At 40.0% G+C, this 24241-nt stretch overlaps 1 protein-coding gene across 1 annotated transcript in view; it reads left to right on the top strand.

The window, feature by feature from the left end:
- The window catches only part of atrn (attractin), a 133021-nt gene that overhangs the window by 27267 nt on the left and 81513 nt on the right, over positions 1-24241 (top strand). Inside the window, 10 exon segments of the mRNA XM_054613316.1 lie at positions 192-375; positions 1995-2149; positions 8849-8933; positions 11869-12098; positions 13474-13592; positions 14529-14667; positions 15233-15414; positions 19575-19794; positions 21271-21456; positions 23604-23849. Of these exon segments, the coding sequence (XP_054469291.1) occupies positions 192-375; positions 1995-2149; positions 8849-8933; positions 11869-12098; positions 13474-13592; positions 14529-14667; positions 15233-15414; positions 19575-19794; positions 21271-21456; positions 23604-23849 (1746 nt within the window).

Here is a 24241-nt window from a genome sequence, read left to right as displayed (position 1 = left end):
GGTTTTTTTTTTGTGCTTGTAATGCATTTTTAGGAACAATAATACAATGTTTCTATTGGCTCATTTGAGTTAAAAAAACTCAATCCACTACAAAGACCTTTCTTAAATCTGCTTTCCCTCCACTTTCTTATTATTTTATTATATTCTGATTCTCAGTAAAACAATTTATTTTCTTTTTTGTCCCCCTCCAGTCAAGAACACATGGAGCATGGTGAGCACAGACGGGGCTCTGGTTCAGGGCGGCTACGGCCACAGCAGTGTGTTCGACCCCAGCACCAGAGGCATCTACATCCACGGAGGCTACAAGGCCTTCAGTGCCAACAAGTACGGCCTCGCTGGAGACCTGTACAAGTTCGACGTGGACAAGAGGAAGTGGTGAGGCTGTCTTTTTTGGTGCAGATTTATATGGTCAATGTTGTCCAGTGTCATTCAATACAGCAGAATGGTGGTAAGAAAAGTTAGATGCACGACACAGAGATGTATTATTGAGCTTATATTTGATATTATGACAATTCTTTGAGTCAAATTTGGGCTCAAAATCTCACAATTCAACAATTAAGATTGCTAAATGAAAACATCTGGCGCATGTGTTTCACTGACATTGTCTCTGAGTCTTTGATATATTTTAACAAATAATAAGAGCAACCAATAAAATACAAATTCTTGATACCAGATAAATGAATAGTATTTGTTCAAAAAGAAGTAGGCAGAAGCAAACATTAAAGGTTCTTCACCATTCTGTAGCTATAATAACTTGATAAAGAACTTAATTTTTATACACATTAATAATCAAACGATGGCGTCAAAATGTAACTAACTTTCATCAAACTAGAGTCTGCAGTGGTCATTTCCTCAATGTTATATAAATAGCATCAAGGGAATTATTTTATGCAAATGTATTTATAATACATATATATAAATATATATTTTATATATATATATATATATAAAACTCCCCTTTATTTATTGTCTGTGGTGCTGTAAATATAGATAAGGAAGTCTACACATTTGACATTCAAGGCAATATGAAGAGTTTGAGTCTCACTGCGTCCGTCTACTTTTGCTTCTCTGTATCGACCGCAAAGATTGTTTTTATGCAAAAATATCAAACATTTGATATTCCAGTCACTTGTAAATTTTCATAATCTAAAATACCACGAGCTACTGTAATGCTGGAGCATAATCTAAATACAGTGCAATGTTTTAGCAATAATCAGAATGATATCAGATATATTGTTTCTCTTTCCACTACTCGCAGTAATTGCAGTTATTTAAACTCCTCTAAGAGATGCAATGATATCACTTTTTCAACCTGATACCTGGGCTTTGTGTATCATCTGACACTGAGTACCGATTCTATAACGATGTTTGATCAATTAGCTGTATGCCTCGCTGTGTGGAAGAGACTGGGATCATTCTTTTATGTGTGAGGAATCATCAGGCTCGACTTATGTAAATCCAAATGTAACAAAGATATACATAGATATAAAAGAACTGAACTGTTCTTTATTAAATATAAAGTATCCGATACCCGATCCAGCTTAATGAGTCAGTATCAGACAGATATCAGTATCAGTATCAGTTCATCTTTAACCATTGTGATGTTTGAATAAGAAGATATGCTTGCACACACCTATGTTTTGTAAAAGGCAGTGGAAAATTGTGAAGCCTAAGCATGTTTACAAGGACAGCATTTAGTGTTTAAAGGGATAAATGTAGCAAATTAGTTTGGCTCTTTTGCATTTAGAGTTCTGCGCAGTGAAATTCTGTCGAGAAAACTGAGACAAAAGCAAACGTTAAATCTTGTAAAATGCTGTTTTAATGGTCGGGAGGAAGTGTGCAAATACAATGGAGTGACAGTCGTACCCTCTCTTAAGTCAAAAGGATAGTGCAGTAATAGCATCAGTAGGGGTTTGCCATAATATGAAAATTAATTTTTTTTTAAAGCGTCTGAAAGAATCAGCAGAATATCAACCATGACTGTGCGTTTGCAGGACCATTCTGCGAGACAGCGGCTTCTTCCGTTACCTCCACACGGCGGTGATGGTGAGCGGGACCATGCTGGTGTTCGGAGGAAACACGCACAACGACACGTCCATGAGCCACGGCGCCAAGTGCTTCTCCTCTGACTTCCTGGTCTACAGTCTGGGTGGGTAACACACACACACACACGCACACGCACACGCACACACACACACGCAGCAGCAGCTCCTGCAGTCTGCTTCTTCTTCCTTTTTTATTCTGCTTAGCATCTTTATTTTTTGATCTCCTCTCTCTCTGCACGGAGCTGCTTTGCATTCATACAGCTGCACACACTCACATCTGGGAGCTGCTCAGTACAACCGCGGTGTTTTGCTGTTGGACACTGAGCGGCTCCACTGGAGCAAGAGAAGGTCAAATGTCGCTGCTTGATGTACACCGGCGGTAAACCGCAGCTCCTTTTCCCATGCATAATACTCACAATAATGTGGTCTTATATTTTGCAGCGGCACAGTGGCTTTGCATGTTCGTGCTAACATTTGTAATATCTGAATGCACTCGTATGTGACACGATTTTCCTGGATGGAGGAAGTGAAGCGGAGAACATAGTGCCCGTTGGTTCATGGCTTAATTATGTTCAAGTTAATGCTGTTCTGTGCTGGAATGAAAATCACTGGAGTTTTAAAATGGAGACGTTTTCATATTCATCCAAAACGGTTATTTTAGGGCTCGGTGGTACGTCAAAAATCTTCTAATTTAATATCTTGATAACGTCACATATCTCAATAAAGCATGTTTTCACATAAACAATAAATAAATAGTTTATTTGAAATAATCACATGGTTTTGTACTCTCTTGGGTTAATGAAAACATGACACATGAAATTAACTTGCTCGTGTTATTAAACATTTCTGCTCGAAATAATTCAATTTTCAGAAGAAATCGAGCTAGTAGGCCAATTTAGACGACCAAATTGTGTTTCACGATATCTCCATCTGTTTTCAACACCATAGGATTCCATTGAAAGACGATAGATTATCATATGAAATAATCGCCCAGCCCAGGGCTATTCTTCTCTGTGTACGGTCTGGCTTCAATCAAACCTCTGGATAATAGAGAACGATCACAGACACACACAACCTGGTGAAAAGCATGTGGACAACCCGGTTCACAAACTGTTTTGTGGTCTGGGTTAGCTCGCTCAGCCCCAATTAAGAGTCCCATATTGTAATAAGTTAGATTTCTGTGTCTTTTTTTCTGTCTATAAGCAGGTTAAATTGCTATAGAAATGCTTTAAAAAAATAGAAACGGTGCCTTTAAACGCACCGTCAGGACTTCTGTAAGGATGTGATGTCAACAATATACAGTCACCAGTAGAGGTGCAGCTAAGTACGTGCATATTCAAGCAGACAGTATGAGAAAAATGAAGAGCATTTTGAACATCAAATCATAAAAACATGTTCTAGTAGAAACCCCAAATACAAACATGAACCTAAGAAATGAGCGTGACATGTCAGGCTGGTCTAATCCAGCATCCGTAGCTATACCTACAAATAATCCTAGTCTTAATTCATACATATCACATGGAATCGTTTTCGTATGTTATCCAAGTCATCATGAACAAGGACTTTTTAAAAGCGCAAAAGCCCACACAGGACAGACAGTAGGGGAAATAAAGGAGTCAATGTTGATTTAAATATTCACGTAACTTGCATAATGTAGTTACGGCACTTTTGTAGTTATTTTTACCCAAACGACCATCTTTTTCCTTAACCTGACTAAGTAGTTTTGTTGCCTTAACCTAAATGAGTTGTTTCCTATTAAGGTGGAAGTTTTATTTTGGAAAAAAAGAAAAGAAAAACCATGCATGTAACAAGCAGAAATTGACACGTGTTGCTGACCTTCACAGGGAAAATGGATGAAAATAAACGGGGGTAACCTTTCTTAAGATATCGTACAAATCGTTGTCACTGTCTGAGGATACGTTGCTAGTCTAAGGGACATTACATTCCATTACATTACAGTCATTTAGCAGACGCTTTTATCCAAAGCGACTTACAGGAAGTGTATTCAACATAGGTATTCAAGAGAACTACTAGTCACCAGAAGTCATAAGTGCATCTCCTTTCTTAAACAAGCATCTTAAAGCATAAACCAGAGCAAAAGTATAGTGCAGAAGCAAATTACTACGAAAACAATAATTGCAACAGACTAATACGAATACAATAAGTGCTACAAACTACTACGAATAGGATAAGTGCAGTAAACGAATACGAATTCAATAAGTGCAGCGAACTGATACGAATACAGTGAGTGCAACATCTTAATGCTACAGCAGACAATGATATTTAAGACGATTGGTGTGTTTTCAACCTTTTGGAACGCCGACTGTGAGCCGAACAGACTGAGACAAATCTCTGCAGCCAGGTTTAAAAAATCTGGTGGAGAGCCGGAAGCCAGAAGAGGCCCCTGGTGAATGAGATGTTTAGTCTGTCTGATTTATAGACAACTTTAAAACCCTTTTAAGTGCCTGCCCCCCCCCCAGGCTTTGCTGCTGCTCCATACACCCAACTGAACCAAACCTGAACCCGAAACAACAAGATCCTCATCCGTCAGCTGCTGTGAGCAAGTTACAACCACAAAAACTACTTCCCATAATCTTTCATTAGTGTGTCTTGATATCTGTGTTTTATTCACATTAGTACCATAAAGGAAAGTCAGGTCTTAAGGGGGAAAATTGATTGGCAGATCAGATTTTATAGAACTTCCCCCTCGAGCTGCACTTCACACTCAGTGAAGGTAAATACAAAGTGATGAAAGCTTCATAACGGATGCATTCATCTGGGGGACGATCTCTAATGTTTATTCTTGTGCTCTCCCCTTTGTGCTGCTGAGGTGCCCTTAATCAAGATACTTAACCCTCGGTGTGCTTCACAGCAGAGACGGAGCGGCTTAGAGCGACTCCCCCACGTGTGTCTGTTTTAAATGTAGGAAAGAAGATGCATTTTTCTGTCTTTATTGGTTAAATATGACAATCAAAAGTTGTAGCATACGTTTTTTGTGGTTGTTTTGCATTCTAATGATACATCCTAATAGAAGTTAGCACAGCTTTGTCAGAAAAACACGCCGACATCCTCATTTTAGTCGGCTATCTGCAATTTACGGTTGTAAATTGAGCCGGCCCTCCTTCCGCAGAGCTGCTGCCGTAAGCTGCTCATTAATGGGAGGCTTCAGTCTGTCTGGATGGGAGGGAGGGAGGATTCCCTACAGGCTGCAAAGTGGCCCCGGGACGTTCTGCTATTTCTGTGTCATCACGGCGGTGATTGACAGGCAGCGGAATTACAATCTCAGTGGCCCTTCCATCCCTCTGCAACCAGCAATCGCATGTCAGGGCCTGAAGAACGTCCGTCTTTCAGCGTCATCGTAGTCGTGTGAAGACCAGGCGGCGGTGAAAGGCTGCAGCACGTTCATTCAATACGTAGCATAGAGTCTCCTTTATGCATTCACCACATGTCCTCACTTGATTGGCGTAATGAGACTAACTCATCTCACGCTGGCCACCGCTGGAAACAAATTGTTTTTGGTGATTTCCCCGGAGAGTTCACATTTAAGTGGAACTTTTAGAAATGAAAAACTTTGAGTATTGTTTATTTTTTCCCTCTCTCACCTCTTCTCTCTCTCTGTGTGTGTCTCTCTCCTCCTCCTCCTCCTCCTCTTTATGATTCTGTAATTGGACAAACAAACAAACAAAAAAAAGACTAGTAGACTGTTTTCCTCACCTCCACCAGCCAGCTGGAGGGTCGGTGTCAGCAGTAGCAGCAGCAGCTCTGTAATTGTCTGGTAATTACGGAGGAGATGAGCTCCGCGTCGAGGACTAATCGCCCCTCCTTAACAAGCCCAACTCAATTAGAGCGCACGATTTAAGGGCCGTCCGCTGTCCTGACATTGGTGGATGGTGTCATAATAAATCCAATGCACCACATCACCCGTAGTACCGGGGTTCCACACCAGAGGGCAGCGTCTGCCTGTGAATGAGGAGCTCTCGCAGACGTCACTCTCCTCCTCTGGGAGAACATGATGACTTGCACTGCATTGTTCTGAGTGAAGGTGATGGAGTGCACTAACTGCTCTGTCTCACAGCAGCTTTGACTTTCAGCCTGACATGCCAGGACTTGTTGTTGTTGTTGTTGTTGTTGTTGTTGTTGTGTCGTTGTTTGTGCAGACTCATGATAGGTGAACACTGTCGAATGCTGCAGCAGTTATAATTCATTACGTTTTTTTACCTAGTAACTTGATTATTTGGAGGTCAAAAACCCTAAATCGACATTAAACTTTCATGACATCATATCTGTTGTTACACACAGCATTTCAGTCACAACATTTCAGCACTTAAATGAACATTGTTTAGCTTATCGGGGGATCTATTGTCAGAAACAGAATAAAATAGTATTAAGTATGTTTTTTTTTTTTTTTGTATATGATCATCTGAAATAAGACTCATTGTGGGGTTTTTTTTGCCTTGGAAAGAGCCGTTTGTATCTACATACAGGAGCAAATCCTCTCCAGGGAGCAGGCTGCCATGTTTCTACAGTAGCCCAGAATGGACAAACCAAACACTGGCTCAACAAAGGGACATTTGTGTTCTTGTGTTTTTCGCGGCGGCCATGGTAGTTCTACTGCACGCTTGGCACACGGGAGAAGTTTAAGTTGGTTGTAATCTGCATCTCAATCCTAGAAGTCGCAAAATTAGATATCTAGGTTAAAATTATTTAACCTAGATATCTAAAGCAGTGGTTCTCAGACTGGGGGTCAGGACCCCAAATTGGTCCCACAGTCGGGCCTAAGATTAATATGAAGGGTCTCAAGATGATTAATGGGATCAGTGAGAAAAACATGTATTTTTGTATCACAAAATGATGTTTCTTTCATCTTTTTTTCTGAATTTTCTCTATTCCTCTCCATCAGCCTTTCTTGTGAAATTACAATGTGTGTTTACATTAGGGACATACACTTTGACAGGGATTACAAGCCAAAACAGTTAGGAACCATTGCATTCAATAGTATTTGATCAAATCTGAATCCAGTTGCAAACCCTGTTTATCGGATCTGTCTCCTTTCAAATCCCTTTATCCGATCTAATTACGCTTAGCTTTTTACAGTTGCAGGGAAGTTCTGAACAACAATCTATTGTCACTGTGTTTGTTGGCTGAGAGGATCCAAACACTACAGATTTAAATGCAGCCTAATCAATGTTCAGAACCTGTAACTACAAGATGGAGCAGCAGGAGGGATTTAATCTTATTTATCACAAACTACTCGCTCTAAATACTGCAGAATTAATAAGTCTGTAAGCTTCAAATATTGATATGATGAGCATACAAGTTTAACTGGGACTTTCTCCCAAGATTGATGCGATGCAATCGGTTGGATAATTTGTCCAGCTGACTAAAAACAAACTGAGAAAACACTTTTGATGAGGACACACACTACAGTCCTGCTTTCTGAGAGCACCAAACAAGACAACATTATTTTAACTGTTGCTCAGTTAAGAGTTTCTATTTCTCCTTATTTTCAAATCCTAAATCAGATGGAGGCATGGTATACTGGCCCAGTGTCGGGTCCCCCTGGTCTACAACTACAAAACATCACTCAAAGAGACACGTACCAACCAGGTAGAGACTCGTAATGACCGCAAAAAACATACACCAACTACATAGAGACACAAAAAGAATACAATCGGACCAAAACATCAACAAAGACAAGCAAAGCAGCTGCCAAGAGACACCAATCGACTTACATTGACTTTTTAAACGGGCAAAACAACCACAAAGAGATGCAAAATAACTGTAAGGTGACACAAACAACAAAAAAACAGACTCTAAAAGACTGCAAAGAAAAAAACAACCACAAAGAAATACTGCAAAGTGACATAAAGCGACTACCAAGAGACTCAAAATGACCACTGCTTAAAAGACTACAACGAGACAGAAAAAGACTACAACGAGACACAAAAAGACTACAAGAGAAATGCAACACGGCTACAAAGAGAAACGCAACACAGCTACAAAGAGAAACAGAGAGAAACAGAGAGACTCTCGACTAAGAAACCGTTGCAACCACTGTTCATCACTCAAAGACTACAAAGAGACACAAATTGACTACAAGCAGACAAAAAACAATACAAACCAACCACAGACAAAAATAACTACAAGAAGATCAAAACAACTACAAATACACTCTACATGACCACAAAGATGCACAAAACAACAACAAAAAGAGGTTACACAACTGCATAGTGTTTATGTCCTCTATGTAGCAGAGGTTGGGGGGGGGGCCCTGTCATGTCAGTGCCCAGGTGCCCAATCGTCTCATAATCCTTCCACTGCTGGAGGGAACCAAAATGGAGCCAAGCACAGCAGAGAGACATCGTCATGGCGACGCATCCTTGGGGGCTGAAAATGCCTCCTAAAAAAACATCTTACAAATATAAATGTCTAAGGCTGGGAATTGAACCCACAGTTCTTGCTGTGAACTAGCAGCGTTATCCACTGTGTTGCATTAACCACGGCACGAAACTGTATATTATGAGTATATTTATTTTCCCCATGTCAGACACACACACACACACATGCCTGGCTCAATTTTCTCTCCATGATTGTTGCTCCCGTAGCCGTCACAACTCTCGGCGTCTCTCCATCAAGGGCACTTTTTCTGCCAACCGACTCATTAATCAGCCCCGAGGAGCTGAGCTGTTAAAGGTCGTGTCACGTCAGCTGCACTTCCAAAGTGCTGAGGACACGTATGACTTGATGTGTGGGAGCATGTCAACACGGCTTGACTTCTGTTGTGTCGTCTCTTTGCGTTCCAGCGTGTGACGAGTGGACGGTGCTGCCTCGGCCGGACCTCTTCCACGACGTCAATCGCTTCGGACACTCGGCCATCTTCAGTGACAGGTAATCATCTATGCAGCACTTAGGTGGAAGGAAAAGTGTTTGCAGAGTGAAGCGTGGAAAGGCTTTATGGACGATGTGATGCATGTATTTACGGAGAAATGAAACAAAATAAGATAAAAACAAAACTTTGGATAGGGATCTTACATAAGATATCAATTTGTACAAAAGCACAAACATTTGAAAGACATTTCTTTCCTCATATATAGTTCTTAAAGTGGCCCTATCATGCTTTTCCACTTTTTCCCTCTTCTTTAGTGTGTTATATATATTTTTCTTTACATGTAAAAGGTCCGTAGAGGGTAAAACCTGAAGTCCACGCCTTAAAGAAGTTAAGAGGAGAAATTTGCATTACATATATATATATTTTCTCAGATGTTCAGTCTCAACCTGATTTCTCTCAGTAAACTCTATTCTGGAGCTCATGTAAACCAGGGTGACAGGTTTGAGTTCTACCAGGGCCCACTCCTATTTAATTATGCACTCGTGGCATTTAAAGACATATGAAAATGGAATATGTTACGCAAAGGTGTTCTGCATGTATCTGCATCTGATGTAGGAGTTGGAGTTGTATTGATTGCATTGATTGACATTGTTGGACTTTTTCAGCTTTTCTGGCTGCTTTTCAGTTTCTTTTCTTCCCGATCAAATCTCTACACACACACGGGTGTTTCCGCACAATGCTCAGACTGCACACATTCAACAAGAGGCTCACATCCAATGTTTGGTGCTGCAAATGATTGCTTCTGAGAAAAAGTACAGCTCTTTGTATGAAGTTATGAATTGAACCACAAAGCTGAAAGCAGAACTAGTATCTAGTATAAATAAAGTATCGACTGAAGGATTTCAGGTAGAATTAAGTTTTAAAAATACCCCCTCTAAAAAGAAAACCTGTTGCCAAGGTCACTTCAATGACTTTTATGCAGCTACAAAAATGAGTCTCTGAATTTCTCTTCATGTAGTTAACAATCCAACAGAAGGTGACATAATGTAATCTTGCGTTATTAGTTTTCATGCTACAAAAAAAACATACTTTACTCCTTATTATTTTCTATTTACTCTTAATTGTTTCCACTCGGCACACCTTGTACCCATGGGACTCTGATTATAACATGTAACACTTTATATAAAGCTGAATACATAATCAAGATAGAAACTTTCCAATTATTGCTTCTTATTTTACGCACAAAAGAAATGTAGGGCAACAAAAACCAAACTTTTGCTGCCAAAAGAAAAAGTCCTACGTCAGCCCGACATTCTGTAAACTGTGACAAACGCTAACAACTGAAGCCAGCTGACACAGACGGTGAAATTGGGGGAAAAAAACGTTGTTACCTTTTTGGAAAAATAATCCTTTGTGTGTTCATACATGACATTTCATTATTAGTGCGCGATACGGAATAGATTGTGATGGGTGCTGGGTGCTGCGACTAGAAAGGGATGAGTCATCGGTAAGTGTTATGTGCTCCCGCAGCAGAGCGAGACACAGCGATCCATATTAAATCATACATCCTGTTGGAAGAGAACGCATCAAATATTAACATGAATCAGCGGGGCCTGTTCGAGTCAATCCTCGCTGATGACTCCTGTTTCTCAGGAGCAATTAAGAGTTTGTTCATCCGATTCGTTCATTGATCTAATTCGGATTCAATCACAGGTACACAGACTTTAGAGACGGGATGTTGAGCTTTAATTTGAACTTTTTTTGGTGTTGGGGAGAGAACGTTTTAAAGTGCTTTGGAGTGCGGTTTGAAAACAAAATGATGAAAGAACTTATGTGGAGAAAAGAAAAAACCGAAAATGTAGTTCAGAGGAAATTGGTCACAATAACAAAAAAGAAAAGTACTCTCGGAAGATGTTTTAAAGTCAAAGGAATCATTTTTGGTTTAAATGTAAATTGGGGATATAGTGATGTTGCAGGTAAATATGGTGTCAAACAAAAACATATCCTCCAACCCCCGTTTCCACCTCTTTGCATTTTCCTCCGCTTGATTTTAGAATTTATTTTGAAGGTTTTTCCGCTTTGCTTTTAAAGCACTCCACAGTCTGGCCTTAAACTCAGCCTCAAAACTCTACAATCCTGCTGTCTGGATTGAAAACTAAAATTGGAGCGAGTTTGCTATCAACTCTAGAACAATCGACCTTTTCTAAAAGTTGATATCCTTTATATCTCTACAAAAAACCTGCATTTCTGCATTCAGTGGCCCCTCCGTGCCTTGTCACTTTTTTACCTTTTCTAACTTCACAAAAACTCTCATTGTCTCGTCGTCTTTTGCTTCTCCACAACCTTTTTAAAATGAGAAACAAAAGGAGGCGGCTCATTCTCCCACATCATCCTCTTCCTCCTCCTCCTCCTCCTCCTGATCCGTGCGCTCAGCAGGACGTCCAGAGCAAAACCGGGTTTGTAGTGTGCCCTCTGTGATCCGTGGGGACTTTTTTTTATCAGACCGCTGCAAATTACCCATCAGCCCTGCACAGCCGCTTCCACCAGCACACACACACACACAGAGAGTTACACACTAATCCATGCAGCTGAACAGAGGCCAGTGGAGAGATGTTCAGAAATGCCCTGTGCCCGACATCCAAACACACACACACACACACACACACACACACACACACACACACACACACACACACACACACACACACACACACACACACACACAGCTGGGGGGGTCTGTCAGGTCTGTCCTCACAAGAAGGTGCCACTTGTCAGGGATTTAGCAGCCTTGTGAGGCAGGATGGAGCTCAGAGGAGAGGAAGAGCGCTCACACTAAGCTCCTCCGGCTCTCACTGTGCACAAAAAAAAAAGGTCGAAACCCGGGGGGGGGATTGCGGGGGCCCTAAATCGTCCTGCTTTACTTCCTGAATCCCTTACATCTTCTCACCTCTGCAGCCCTCCTTACATCTCTCTCCTCTCCATTGTCTCCCGCAGCGTGATGTACGTGTTCGGCGGCTTCAACAGCCTGCTGCTCAGCGACGTCCTCGTCTACACCTCGCCCAGCTGCGAGGCCTTCTCCGGCCCGGAGTCCTGCAGCCAGGCCTGGCCGGGGATCCACTGCGTCTGGAACAGCACCCATGGGACCTGTCTACCCTGGGAGGGCATCGCCATGGGAGACGAGCAGCAGCAGCAGCAGATACCAGCCTCCTGCACCTCCCGATCATGTAGGTGACGCCACCACCGTCTCTCCTTTGAAATCCTGCGTCGGTGCCACGTCTGCCATGTGAAACTAATCCCAGATTATTTTGAGATTCCTCGCAGTCTTTTCCTGGAGTTGCAGCAGAACTCATCTGCATTCACAGCGCTGATGTCCGATGGCACGCATAAACTGGCAGGAGCGGCTTGTTTGTCACAGACTGCCAACGCGGTCTCGCACATCAGAGAGTGAAAATGGCAAAAGAATGTGTCTGCAGGGTGTTTTTTTTTTTTTTTTGTGTGTGTGTGTGAGACAGGTTTTGAAATGTAGAAAATGTGGCCTTCATGCATTTTTAAGAAACTGTCCTGCTGTCCAAGTCAATGATGTAATTTCTTTATGTGAGATTATGTGCAGAAACTGGATCAAACAATTAGCTGATTTTGATTATAATTTGACTATAATTATCGGATTAGAATGCAAAACATTCACGTACTGCATGTGAGCATCTTCTGCTTTTCTCAGTTTTAAATTGAATATATTTCTGATCTGGTGTTTCGCCCAAAAAAAGATATTTTAAACCTATCTGTAATAACCATTTTTACTTTGTCTGTCAAAACAGTGCTATATAAATACAATTATTATTATTATTTGAATTCACCAGATTAAATAAACTAAACTATTATCCAACCAAATTATTTATTAATAAGCAGCGGATCAATTTATAATACAAGTAGTTACTTTTACATCTGTAGTTTGGTTCATTTAGTCCGGACCAAGGAAAAAACAAAAGAATATAGATGATTTAGGTTCTTATTCACGCTGACTTTTTACAAACCAACCAAGAGGAAAATTAATTTTAACACCATTATGAGCAAATGGCTGACTGGACAGTTTTAGCCATTGTCATCCTTCATCAGGAGACACAAGGGGGAATCATTAATGCTTCTAATGTGTATATAAACGTAATTTGTTGTCATGAAGAACTCACAAAGAAATAACTCATTATAAGCTTTATTATTATTATAAGATGATTTTGATAAAATATTACAATTTGAATCTTCAATTTGGTTGCTTTTTTCCCCTGACTAAAGCATTCTTCCCACATGATGTGTTCATGGACTGTTGGAAAGTTGAAAATCCAACGTAAAGTTTTTGTTTTTACAGCTTCTGGCTGTGGTAAATGGGTGTTATTTTGGCAGTGTTGTTATAACGAAACTTTTTATCTGTTTATACCCGCTGGCGAGTTCTGTGTTTTGACTTTTAGTATAGTTTTTATAGTGTAATATTGTCACTTCTACTGACGTGAATGAACTGCATACTAATATCAAACATCTGTCCGATTTATCATAAAATTGTATGTTATTTTTAAGAAGAAAAACATTTATATTCCATGTTCTTCACAGATGCTGACGAGAGGTGTGACCAGTACACGGACTGCTACAGCTGCACCGCCAACACCAACGGCTGCCAGTGGTGCACCAGCCAGTGTCTGTCTCTGGGAAGCAACTGCACTTCTACCACGGTGAGAAAACGGCAAATGATGCTAACTAACCCTGTTAACCCCAAAATAAAACACATCATGTCCACAGTATTAACATCTAAGACTTACTGTAATGATTAATACTCCAGGATAGGACAAGATACATAAATGTACAAAACTCCCTTTCATTTCCTTCTAAGATTTATTACACATCATAAATCGTCACATGTCAACTTTAAGTAAAGATTAGATAAAGAACTCGTCTTTGTCTCTAGCTCTGAGTCTGATTCGTCAGTCTGCGCTTAAAGTCACTGCTCATTTAGATGCAATATGACAGTTAGTGTCTCCTCCAGCACTCTAATCTGCACTCGTCTCTTGTATATTTGATTTAAACGGGTCAGTTTCTCTGACTGCAAACATTTGATGATCTTAACAGTTTTGATAAGAAGGCTTTTACTGAAATAGATACATTGTATGTTAGGAAAAAAAACCATTTCAATTTGGACCTGATAAGATTCTTTCTTATTGTAGCCACAAGCTTTTCAATCTTTTTCAAAATGTTAGGAATCTAGAACATATTATTGACTTCCATTGATAACGGAATAACATTTTATATTGTGCAATAGGAGTAAGTGGAGCTTACTTTGAGTCCTATATATATCGTGAGTCTTTTTCACCAATAGGAGAAGTGAATGTGAACACAGATTATGGCCAATTTCAAAAGCCACATATCTTCTGAACATACTGACACTAAAACGGCTTTTTTCATCAGGAGAAATTGTTTCGTTTGAGACCTTTTCTCTGTCTCAGCAACACACCCTGCAATGTAATGCAAAATATATGACTACATTAGACTGGACCCAGTTAGGAGTCCTGAAGTGTAAACCGTTTCATACAGCTGCCTCAGTTCTGTGTCATCTTTTGTTGTAGAGCGTCTTTGGTTGACACCTGTTGTGTTTTTCTGCTGGCTCTTCCCAGGGGGCCATTGGGGAGTTTGACGTTTGCCCCAAGGACAACCCATCATACGTTTGCAACAAGAAAACCAGCTGCAAGAGCTGCGCTGTGGACCAGAACTGTCAGTGGGAACCTCGCAACCAGGAGTGCATCTCACTGCCAGGTAACTGTGCTTAGTAGGAAACGGAAATAAAAAAAACACATCATTTCTAAAAAATATCATCACACACACTGACATACTAAGACATAGACTTAGACGGGCATTGGAAAATGTAAGTTTATTACATTCTGGGTTTTATTTTCATAGATTTGGCAATTTGTCTTATCTGTTTAATTTCTGAGAATAACATAAGTGATATGATGTTATATGAGTGTATATATATATATATATGAGTTAACATGTTTCGTTTCACTAATGGGCTCTGTTGAAAGCTGAAAACAGAATCAGCAAATGTATCTATAATTAGCCGGATTAGATACAAGTTTAGATCTATGAGAATGTGCAAAACTACAAAATAAATATTTTGTGAGAGGTGGTAGATAGATGCTGCATTTTTTTAAAAAGAGTTTCACATTTGGAAAAAGTGTCTCATGTATAGATGACGAGCTTTGATAACCAGAAGAGATAGACCCATGTTGGCCCCGCTGACACGCTGTCAACTTGCATCTCAGCCTACCGACCTGTAGTGTCTCTAGTACCAACTCCTCATTGGTTCCTTCCGTTCCAGAAAACGTGTGCGGTGAAAGCTGGCACCTGGTGGGAAACTCCTGTCTGAAGTTCATCACGGCGAAGGACACGTACGACAACGCCAAGCTGGCCTGCAGGAGCCACAACGCCGTCCTGGCCTCGCTGACCACGCAGAAGAAGGTGGACTTTGTCCTGAAGGAGCTGCAGATAATGAGCGTGGTGGTAAGTAGGAGGAGGAGGAGGAGGAGGAGGATATTAATCATCAGATTAGACCAACTTTAATTTTCTCCTTGGGGAAATTGAGTCGTCACGCCGGCAGCAACAAAGATATCAAACACACAAAGAGAGAGAGAAAGCGAGGGAGAGAGAGGGCTGAAGATAAAATAGACAGTTACAGCAAGAATACCGCAAAAAAACACCAAGACTGAAGAATTCTATTTCAGCTCAAAGAATAAAATATTCTGTTCAGAGCCTTTTTCTTTGGCATATGTTTTCATGTTGAGGCAGATGAAACAAGAAAACATAATCCAACAAGATCTGAGACTCCGATGCAAGAAAGAAATCTATAAAGGAGCACAAACAAACCATCTTTTTTTTCTCGTGTTATCTCAAAGCATTGACCATTGAGCACCTTATTTTTAAGCTGAGGTATCTTTGTGGCTGCTCTCTTTTGAATTGCTGTTTTTTTTCTTTTTTTTTTTTTTTCTGCAGGTGAGCTCAGTTCCGATTCTTTTTGTCTTTGTGATTTTCGGCCCAGTGAGCGTGAAACAAATGTTCCACTAACAGATTCTTTCCTCAGACGTCTCTTTACTCGCTCCATTAGAGCAAAGACGCAGAAATCTAACAATCGACTAACCATCGCCAGCTGCTGTTTATATCATCAGAGGCAGGTCACATGTGTGGAGGTAGACGTGTGACTCACGGGGAGACGCTCGGTGTTAGCTTCAGTCTCTGCATCTCATTTATACACACAGAATACAGACAATAAGTCAAGCAGCATACATCGATACGTAGTAAGCTTATATTTCACTGTACACTGAATTGAGTGTTTGCTCAAATGTTAAATTGTAAAGAAACATTTTTTAAGAGCTTTAAGATAATTAGGGTCAGACTCGTGGCTAAACTTCACGGCTATTATATCAGCCTGTTATTAGGTTTAATGTCATTTTGGAATTTATTACATACATATTCATGTTATAGATTGACCAAAAATGTATTGTAAACTGTTTTGAACATCAATCAATTGTTATAGTACAGTTTCAAACAAACGTACAAACAGTGTTCTGGTTCTACCTGCTTCTCCAATGATGGTTCATCTGCTTCTCCCTCTGAAATTTGAATTTATTTTATTTGATAGGGACAAATGCAATTCAACATAATTCTAATGCAGAGCATGAAAGGGATGTGCTGCACAGAAAATATACTCTAGCTTTTGCACATAGTGCAATGAAAATAAACTACTTTTAAACCTATAAATATAGAAAATCTGACTATAAAGCAAGGATTTTATAGTTTATCCTTTGCAATACTCTACAACTGTTGATCGGATCTACTTCACCCAAACGGGTGTATTGCAGGGACCCAAAGACGTGCGGTGTTAAATATGGTTCAATTTGGACATGTGACACGTTCAACATTAATAAACTTTGAATAAACAAGCAACCAGCGCTCTGTGCAGCAGCGGGGGCTCCACGGACCAACTCCAGCATGCCGTCTGCAGCGGGCCTTTACAGGCCGCGGATCATTGACTGCACTTCACTTTTACTGCTGGATGCTGGATAAATATAATAAAATATAAAATAAAGATTAACGTTACAACCAAACTCTTCTTCATTTGCTAGAGTCAGTGAGCAATGAGCACTGCAGGCAGCTACGGGCCGGTTCTGAGTGAACTGGATACGCTACCAACAGACACTGCACCAGTACAATGAAATGCACATCATACAATACACATAGAAAAAAAAAAACTTTGATTTACGGTACTATTGGCTAAACATGGGTACAACAAGTTGATCATGTTCCTGGGTTGAAAGCTGATTGTCCAAATTTAGATCTAAAATCTTTTATAGTTCTGCTTCTTTGTTACTGTCTTGTCTTTGGATGTATCTTGAAAGAAGCTCTGAGGCTTGACTGTGAAAACATTTGAAAGCTTATTTGAGAAAACATAAATGTAAAGCTCTTAATGCTAAGTCGACTGTGTCTTTTTAGTATTTGACAGTGATGACACCAGACAGGCAGTTCTTCTATATTTTCATCGCCTGATCAGTCGTTAGAACTGTTCTCTCGCAGTGATTTTGACACATGCTGGATTATGTAAAACTCCTCAGTGAACTCAAGTGTAGACGCAGAAAAAAGTAGCTGTGATTAGGTCCACCGAAAAACTGGATTTTTGGACTTTTGAAAAGACCTCACCTAGGTAGGCCTTTTTTTCCCACAATTTTCTGTCATTTTATAAACTCAACGGTGAATCGTTCAATCCCAAAAATACGCAGCAGAATAATGGATAACGAAGATATCCAAAAAAGGAATTGTTGTCAATATATGACCATAAAGGCGTCTACATTAAGGACACATATCCTGTCCTATAACTGGATTCATACGATCACATTTCCTGAATCAAAAGACGCCGTAGAAAGACGTTATCCCACATTATTGGTCAAATCATACCAAATATTTTGATATGCGTCTAAACTTGACTTCACTGAAGAGTGTTACATAATCCGGCGTGTGTGAACCACGAGGGCTCAGTTTCTAACGACCCGGTCTGCACTTCAGTGAAACACGAACTCCGGCCGCAGCCCTGCTTTAGTTTCCGTGTAGGATCACCCAGCATCCCTCTCTAAAAGCCCCCATTTCTAACAGTGTGAGCCACTCACGCTCCTACAAATTGCCCGTTGGAGCTAAATAAGACAAAAAGATTTCCGTCTAAATCACAAAGCCTGGGCTGGAATTAAAGAGTGTTTTCCATCCATACTAATGAAATTGTGTAGATTTCCCCCGTTGGTCTAGATTCAATTCTCTTGGTCAGTTCCAGGTAATCTCTGGGCTTAAAGGTAGAGAACAAGTAAAAACCTAATTCCTGTGGAATAAAAATAGTTCTCAAAACTGTCCAGTTGAACAATAAAATGCTTTGAACGTCTTCCTGTCATGTTTTATTGACACTATTTGTGCTGTTTAGCAGTACCAACTATTTCCAGAATGGATCAATCAATCCCAAAAAAAAAAAAAAAAAGCAATGAAATCCTGATGGAGCAGGAATTCGACCCACGTCTGTGAGAAAATGGAGCTCTCTTTGTCTACTATTACTGCAACAGGGTGGCCATTGATTAGAGATGGGACGGATAAGGGAGCTCTCAGAGTGAAGTGGAGTAAAGCTGCTTTTATCGGCGCTCCGTCAGTCCAGAGGGGGATTTACGTCAGAACAAATGAGATATTGCAGACATAATGTGTTCTGTTTGCGTCGCTGACATCCAGGGCAAAGCTGTGATTCCTGACAACAGGAAAAAAATAAAAAATAACATAGCTATCAAAATCTGTGTTTGACATTGATTTTTACCAAATATCACATTAGTCTTCAGCTACACAGTTCCTGACACTTAAGTTGTCTCCCAGCCTTTTTTTTTTTTTTTTTTTTTTTTTTTTTTTTTTTTTTTACTCTCTTAAGCTCAAGCAGTTTTAGGGTGTCACATTTTACTCAATGTTTTTCATTGAAATATATCAGTACCTCTATGGAAGCAAAACAATCATGGCGAAAAGTAGGAAGAACTCAAAAATGTCTTTTGTGCAGTGTAACACAAATATGATGCCATCAATCTTAAAAATAGAAAACATGCTAATTCAATTTCTTTGATAAGATTAAAAGATTAAAATGGGATCTATATACAACATTTTTGTCAAGTGCCCACAAGTGTTATAAATATTGGAAAAGAAAATGGGGCTCCACATGCCATAGACATTAAACTATTATTTTACAACCTTATAACTATATTTTTTATGTTTCAGAATTTTCACAGAATTTTTGTCACATGACAGTTGGTGTCAGCTGAGTCAATCATGGCTTCTCTGTTGCGATGAGGAGCCCAGAATTGAATGTTTATTTCAGGATCCGGTTTTGCAAACGGTTCATTTTTGGCAACATTTTCATTTGGAGTTTGGATTTGGTAACGTTTTCCGACAGAAGGCCTCGTCACACATGTTCTGTTCTAGGACAGTCGTAAAAAGAAAATGTCTGTTTTCACAGTTTCTGGCTGTGACAAATTGTGTAATTTTGGCAATTTTTGGGAGGAAAACATGTTTTTCAAACCCTGCAGCGGTTTAATTTTAAAGTGAAACAATTTGGAAATGTTTTGACTTTGTCTCCCTGTCATGTGTGTGTTTTGCAGTACAAGGCCTCGGTGACGCCGTGGGTGGGGCTCAGGAAGATCAACGTGTCGTACTGGTGCTGGGAGGACATGTCGCCCTTCACTAACACCACCCTGCAGTGGCTCCCCGGGGAGCCCAGCGACGCCGGCTTCTGTGGCTACCTGGCCGAGCCGGCGTCCAGCGGACTGAAAGCACAAACCTGCATCAACCCGGTGAACGGCAGCCTGTGTGAGCGGCCAGGTGGGTTCACCAATAGGAAAGTGTGTTGATGCACATTAGATGAAATATCGCTGACATAATGCTTTCTGTTTGTGTTGCTCACATCCAGGATACAGTTGTGATTCCTGACAAAAAAAAACACATCATTTTTTGACTTTGATGTCATAAAAAATGTCACATTAGTCTTCAGCAAAGAAAGTTATTGGCTTCTAAGTTGTCATTCATCTCTTTTTAAACTCCCTGAATCCTAAGCAGCAGCAGTTTTTCTCTGTTCTATGTCTTTTGTGCAGTATTGAAACAGTTATAATGCCATAAATCTTTAAAAAAGAAGACATGGATAAAAATGGAATATATATACCTTTTAAAAGACGTAATAAATAAAGGAATAGTTTATGTTGGCGACAATTATTTTAAAATAATACATTTTCCTTATATAGTTATCAACATATATTGCAGCTATGAAATAACATGCTGATTCATGCAACCTCACCTGAATACACAACCACAATACATGCACAGGACACTTGGGGTACTTTGGCAAAAAAGGATAAATGTTGCACAAAATAATCCATATTTTAATCATTCCCTGTGCTTCTCCCCATCAAAGCATTTATATCACAGACCGAGTTAATGCCAGGTTAAAAATAGATTAATGTCACTGTCGAAGTAACAATCTGAAATGTCTGCCATGAGTTGTTTAAGAGAAATCATAGCACACTTTTTATACACAGACAAATCATCGCAGTCTTTCAGTACATGCAAAGAGACTGAAGCTAAAAGACAAGCAGGATCGAAGATGCAAACATGATAACATCTTTGGCATCACGCAGTATGAGACGTTTCTTTCTGTCCCAGCCTCATGAGACATTTAGATGCAGAATTTACTGTTTTCAAATGATTCTGCCTGATGTTCAGTTCTGTTCCTCACGTCCCACATCTGTCTGATCAGACTGTCATGGAGCTCATTTTGTGTACTTTGATCACAGCGATTGTTTCTGTAGATGACAAGTTTTGTTCTGCTTCAAGTTGAAGGGGCTGTCAGTAGATTTTAAAGACTACACAGTTTGAAAAAAAAAAGTAGCAACTAGTTCGGAGTTTCAGAGCTACTGGAGCTAATTCAGGAGATCTTTGCTTCTGCAGCATACATGTTGAATATTCATTTTTAATGCGTCTCTTTCAAATCGTCCAACAATTTAGTAATGCATTTCCATAAAGTTGGAGTACCTCTTTAACTGCAGATGTAACTGCTACCAGCTGCTCTCAGACTGTGCGGTGCACAGATATAAACAGTGGACGTTGATTTTACAGTGTGAAATAGCAGAAATAAACTAGGAGGCAGATGAATTTGTGAATAGATTTGAGGGTTATTACACAACTTGCGATACAAAAAATTCTGAATTCTGACTGTTTCATCCGTTATCGACATCGCCAAACATTTTTGTCAAATTCATTCTCCAAAGGTCTTGAGCAATAACGTCTTTTAAAAATGTTCCCCAGCCAACCACAGCGCCAAGCAGTGCCGGACGCCGTGCGCCATGAGAGCCACCTGCAGCGAATGCACCAGCAGCAGCTCGGAGTGCATGTGGTGCAGCAACATGAAGCAGTGCGTCGACTCCAACGCCTACGTCGCCTCCTTCCCCTTCGGACAGTGTATGGAGTGGTACACCATGAACAGCTGTCCACGTAAGACGCCTCACTCTCTTCAGTTTGTCTCACTCTCATATATTTATTTACAGGTTCAATACTAAGACAATCATTGGGATTCTTGTCTTTTGGCAAAACACACCGTAAATATGTGCAGGCTCTGAATATTGAGTCTGAAAATAATTTGCTCTTCCTGTCTCTTTCATAAAGGAGCGTAGACTGATATTGAAACCCCTCCAAACATTTATTAGAACACAGATAATTAAAAAAACACCGTGGCTAGACGCTGTAGAGAGGCAGGACACTGAACATCTGCAGTTATTAGTTTTGACGTTGAATTTAATGCTTCTGTTGTTAATCATAAAGTTGCTCCTTTATCAATGATGGGACGTGTTCATGGAGAACGAGGACTTTATGATTAGACAACTGTTGCAGTGTTCCATCTAAGAGGTCTCTGGGAAAGAATATGTAAGGGAAAATAGTGACGGTGTTCAAGTCATACACCTAATAATGAATTTATCCTTTAGCCAGTGCAAAAGTATGGAAGAATATTGGGGCAAAGCATAAGAAAAAAAAAAAAAAGGTGAGAGGTGGAATTTAATAATTTTAAAAATATTTTTAATTTAGATTTTCTAGTATGAAGTTAAAATGTCGAGAACACAGTCGAACTTTCAGTATTTACTTTACGCTAGTAGTTTGATTAACATATATTCTCAACATTTAAATTTTATTCTCAACATTCTGCCTTTTTTTTGTCAATATTTCTACTTCATTCTCAAAATCTAATCTCAACGTTTAACTTAATTCTCAAAATTTTCAGAAAAAATAAATAAAATCTTTCTCCTGATTTTTGCTTATGCCTGGCATTAATACTGACATTTCAGCTTTATTCTAGACATTTCAAAATGAATTCTCGAAATGCTAAATACACAAAATCTTCCTCATGATTGTTTCCTTATGCCTACCACTGATACTCCTTTAACAAAACAGTTCAGCTGAACATGCAAGCATATCTTCATATCTGCAGCATAAAGTTTAAGTAATTAATGAATATTTACTTGTTTTTGAAACTTTTAAGGACCTTCCTGTTTACCCTGTAATTAGTTCCAAATTACAGGAAGCCTCCTGGGAAATGATATAGCAGTAAAATGAGGCTCTTCTCTGCTGTTGTAATAAGTTCATCTCCTGCATTGTTCTTTGTAATCATTCATCAGCTGCCTTGACTCAATGATGTCATCATACCTGTGTAAGAACCTTTCTGCAGCCCTGGCATCGGCATATCTGGAGTAGAAACCCATCGATTATACATAAAATATTAACTTTTAAGTGTGCACAAATCTCTGCATGTACTTCTAATGCCAGTTACCCAGATCTTCTCCTATTTATTCCAAATAAATTACTGCTGCTGCTGTAGAAAAACACTTTGCAAAAACACTCACTCTCTCTTTCCGACACATGAAACATGATGCAGAATTCTACTTAAAGCTTCACTTGAGCTGCATCGGCTACGCGCATAACCATTCACGAGATGTTTATGGAGGGAGGAGTAACTCACGTGCAGTTAATTTACTCCCAACACTTTAGCATATGTAATCGATCGTAATCATACATTAAAGAAAAGACCCTAAAAGGCGCCGTGGCTCTCTGGAGCGGAGCATCTTTTTAAATGATTGTGTGTTTTTGTTTTTTTTACCTTCATTTAGCCGAGCACATTAAACCGGCGGCCCCCTTTCCGCTGATGAGATGGGGATTAATAATCTGGTTTCATAGTTTTGATAACTTAGTCTCCGGCTGGTGCTTTGTTCTGTGCGCGGCGGAGAACAATTTTCATTAATTTAACCTGGCAGGTCAATTAAATACGAGTTGTTGCTTCCAGCCAAAAAGCGGGGGGAAACCCCTCGAGGGCTGAGAGTTAGGAATTAAAATATGAGCAAAGGATCAGGAATGAGCTAAATTAACTGTAGAGGTGTTGTGGGTGTTATTAATTTAAACTTTAGGACAGGTTGGACCTGATTGAACACCCAATAACAAACCTACTCATAGTAGGGCAATCATTTATTAATAGAACCCTTTAGTTACACTGGGAACAAGCTCTTTCTTTACACTGGTAATCACATATTTCTTCACATTTACAGATATCCTTCTTTGTTTTTATAACCGCTGTTGTGTTCTGTGTTCTGCTGCAGCGGAGAACTGCTCCGGCTACAGAACCTGCGGTCAGTGTTTGGACCAGCCGGGCTGCGGTTGGTGCACCGACCCCAGCAACACGGGCAAAGGTCAGTGCATCGAGGGCTCGTACCGCGGGCCCTTCCAGACCTCGGTGCCGGCGCCGTCCACCCTCCCCGGTCTGCCCGCCAACCCGCAGCCCGCCCTCAACGCCAGCATGTGTCCCAGCGAGGCCAAATACAACTGGTCCTTCATCCACTGCCCAGGTAGGGAAGAGTTAGCGCTCAGTTTAGTTTTTTCATAGAACATATTAACCGTTTATCAACACTTGTTTCTGCCAAAGTATTCTGTAAATGCTAATACAATTTAAAGGGAAATAAGTTTGTCATTTGGAAGAACATGGAGAAAATAGTTCTTTAATAGCTCTGAAGGAGCTTCTTTACTTTTAAAATATATTAATATCATTTTTCAAAGTCCAGGATATATATATATATTTTAGTCTACGCTTTCTTTTGCATTTTGCAAGTAAGACGCAATTTAAGGGAAAAATTCATAATTTTAATTCTTGGGGATCTTCACCTCCCTCTGATATTCACGGTAAAGACTCAACGAAGCCCTGAACCCGAAAACATAACTGGACATATTTACCAAATACCCC

The sequence above is a fragment of the Anoplopoma fimbria genome, chromosome 15, assembly GCF_027596085.1.
Source record: "Anoplopoma fimbria isolate UVic2021 breed Golden Eagle Sablefish chromosome 15, Afim_UVic_2022, whole genome shotgun sequence".
Taxonomy (NCBI): domain Eukaryota; kingdom Metazoa; phylum Chordata; class Actinopteri; order Perciformes; family Anoplopomatidae; genus Anoplopoma; species Anoplopoma fimbria.
The sequence above is the reverse complement of the archived record's forward strand: the minus strand, read 5'-3'. Positions and strand labels throughout refer to the sequence as shown.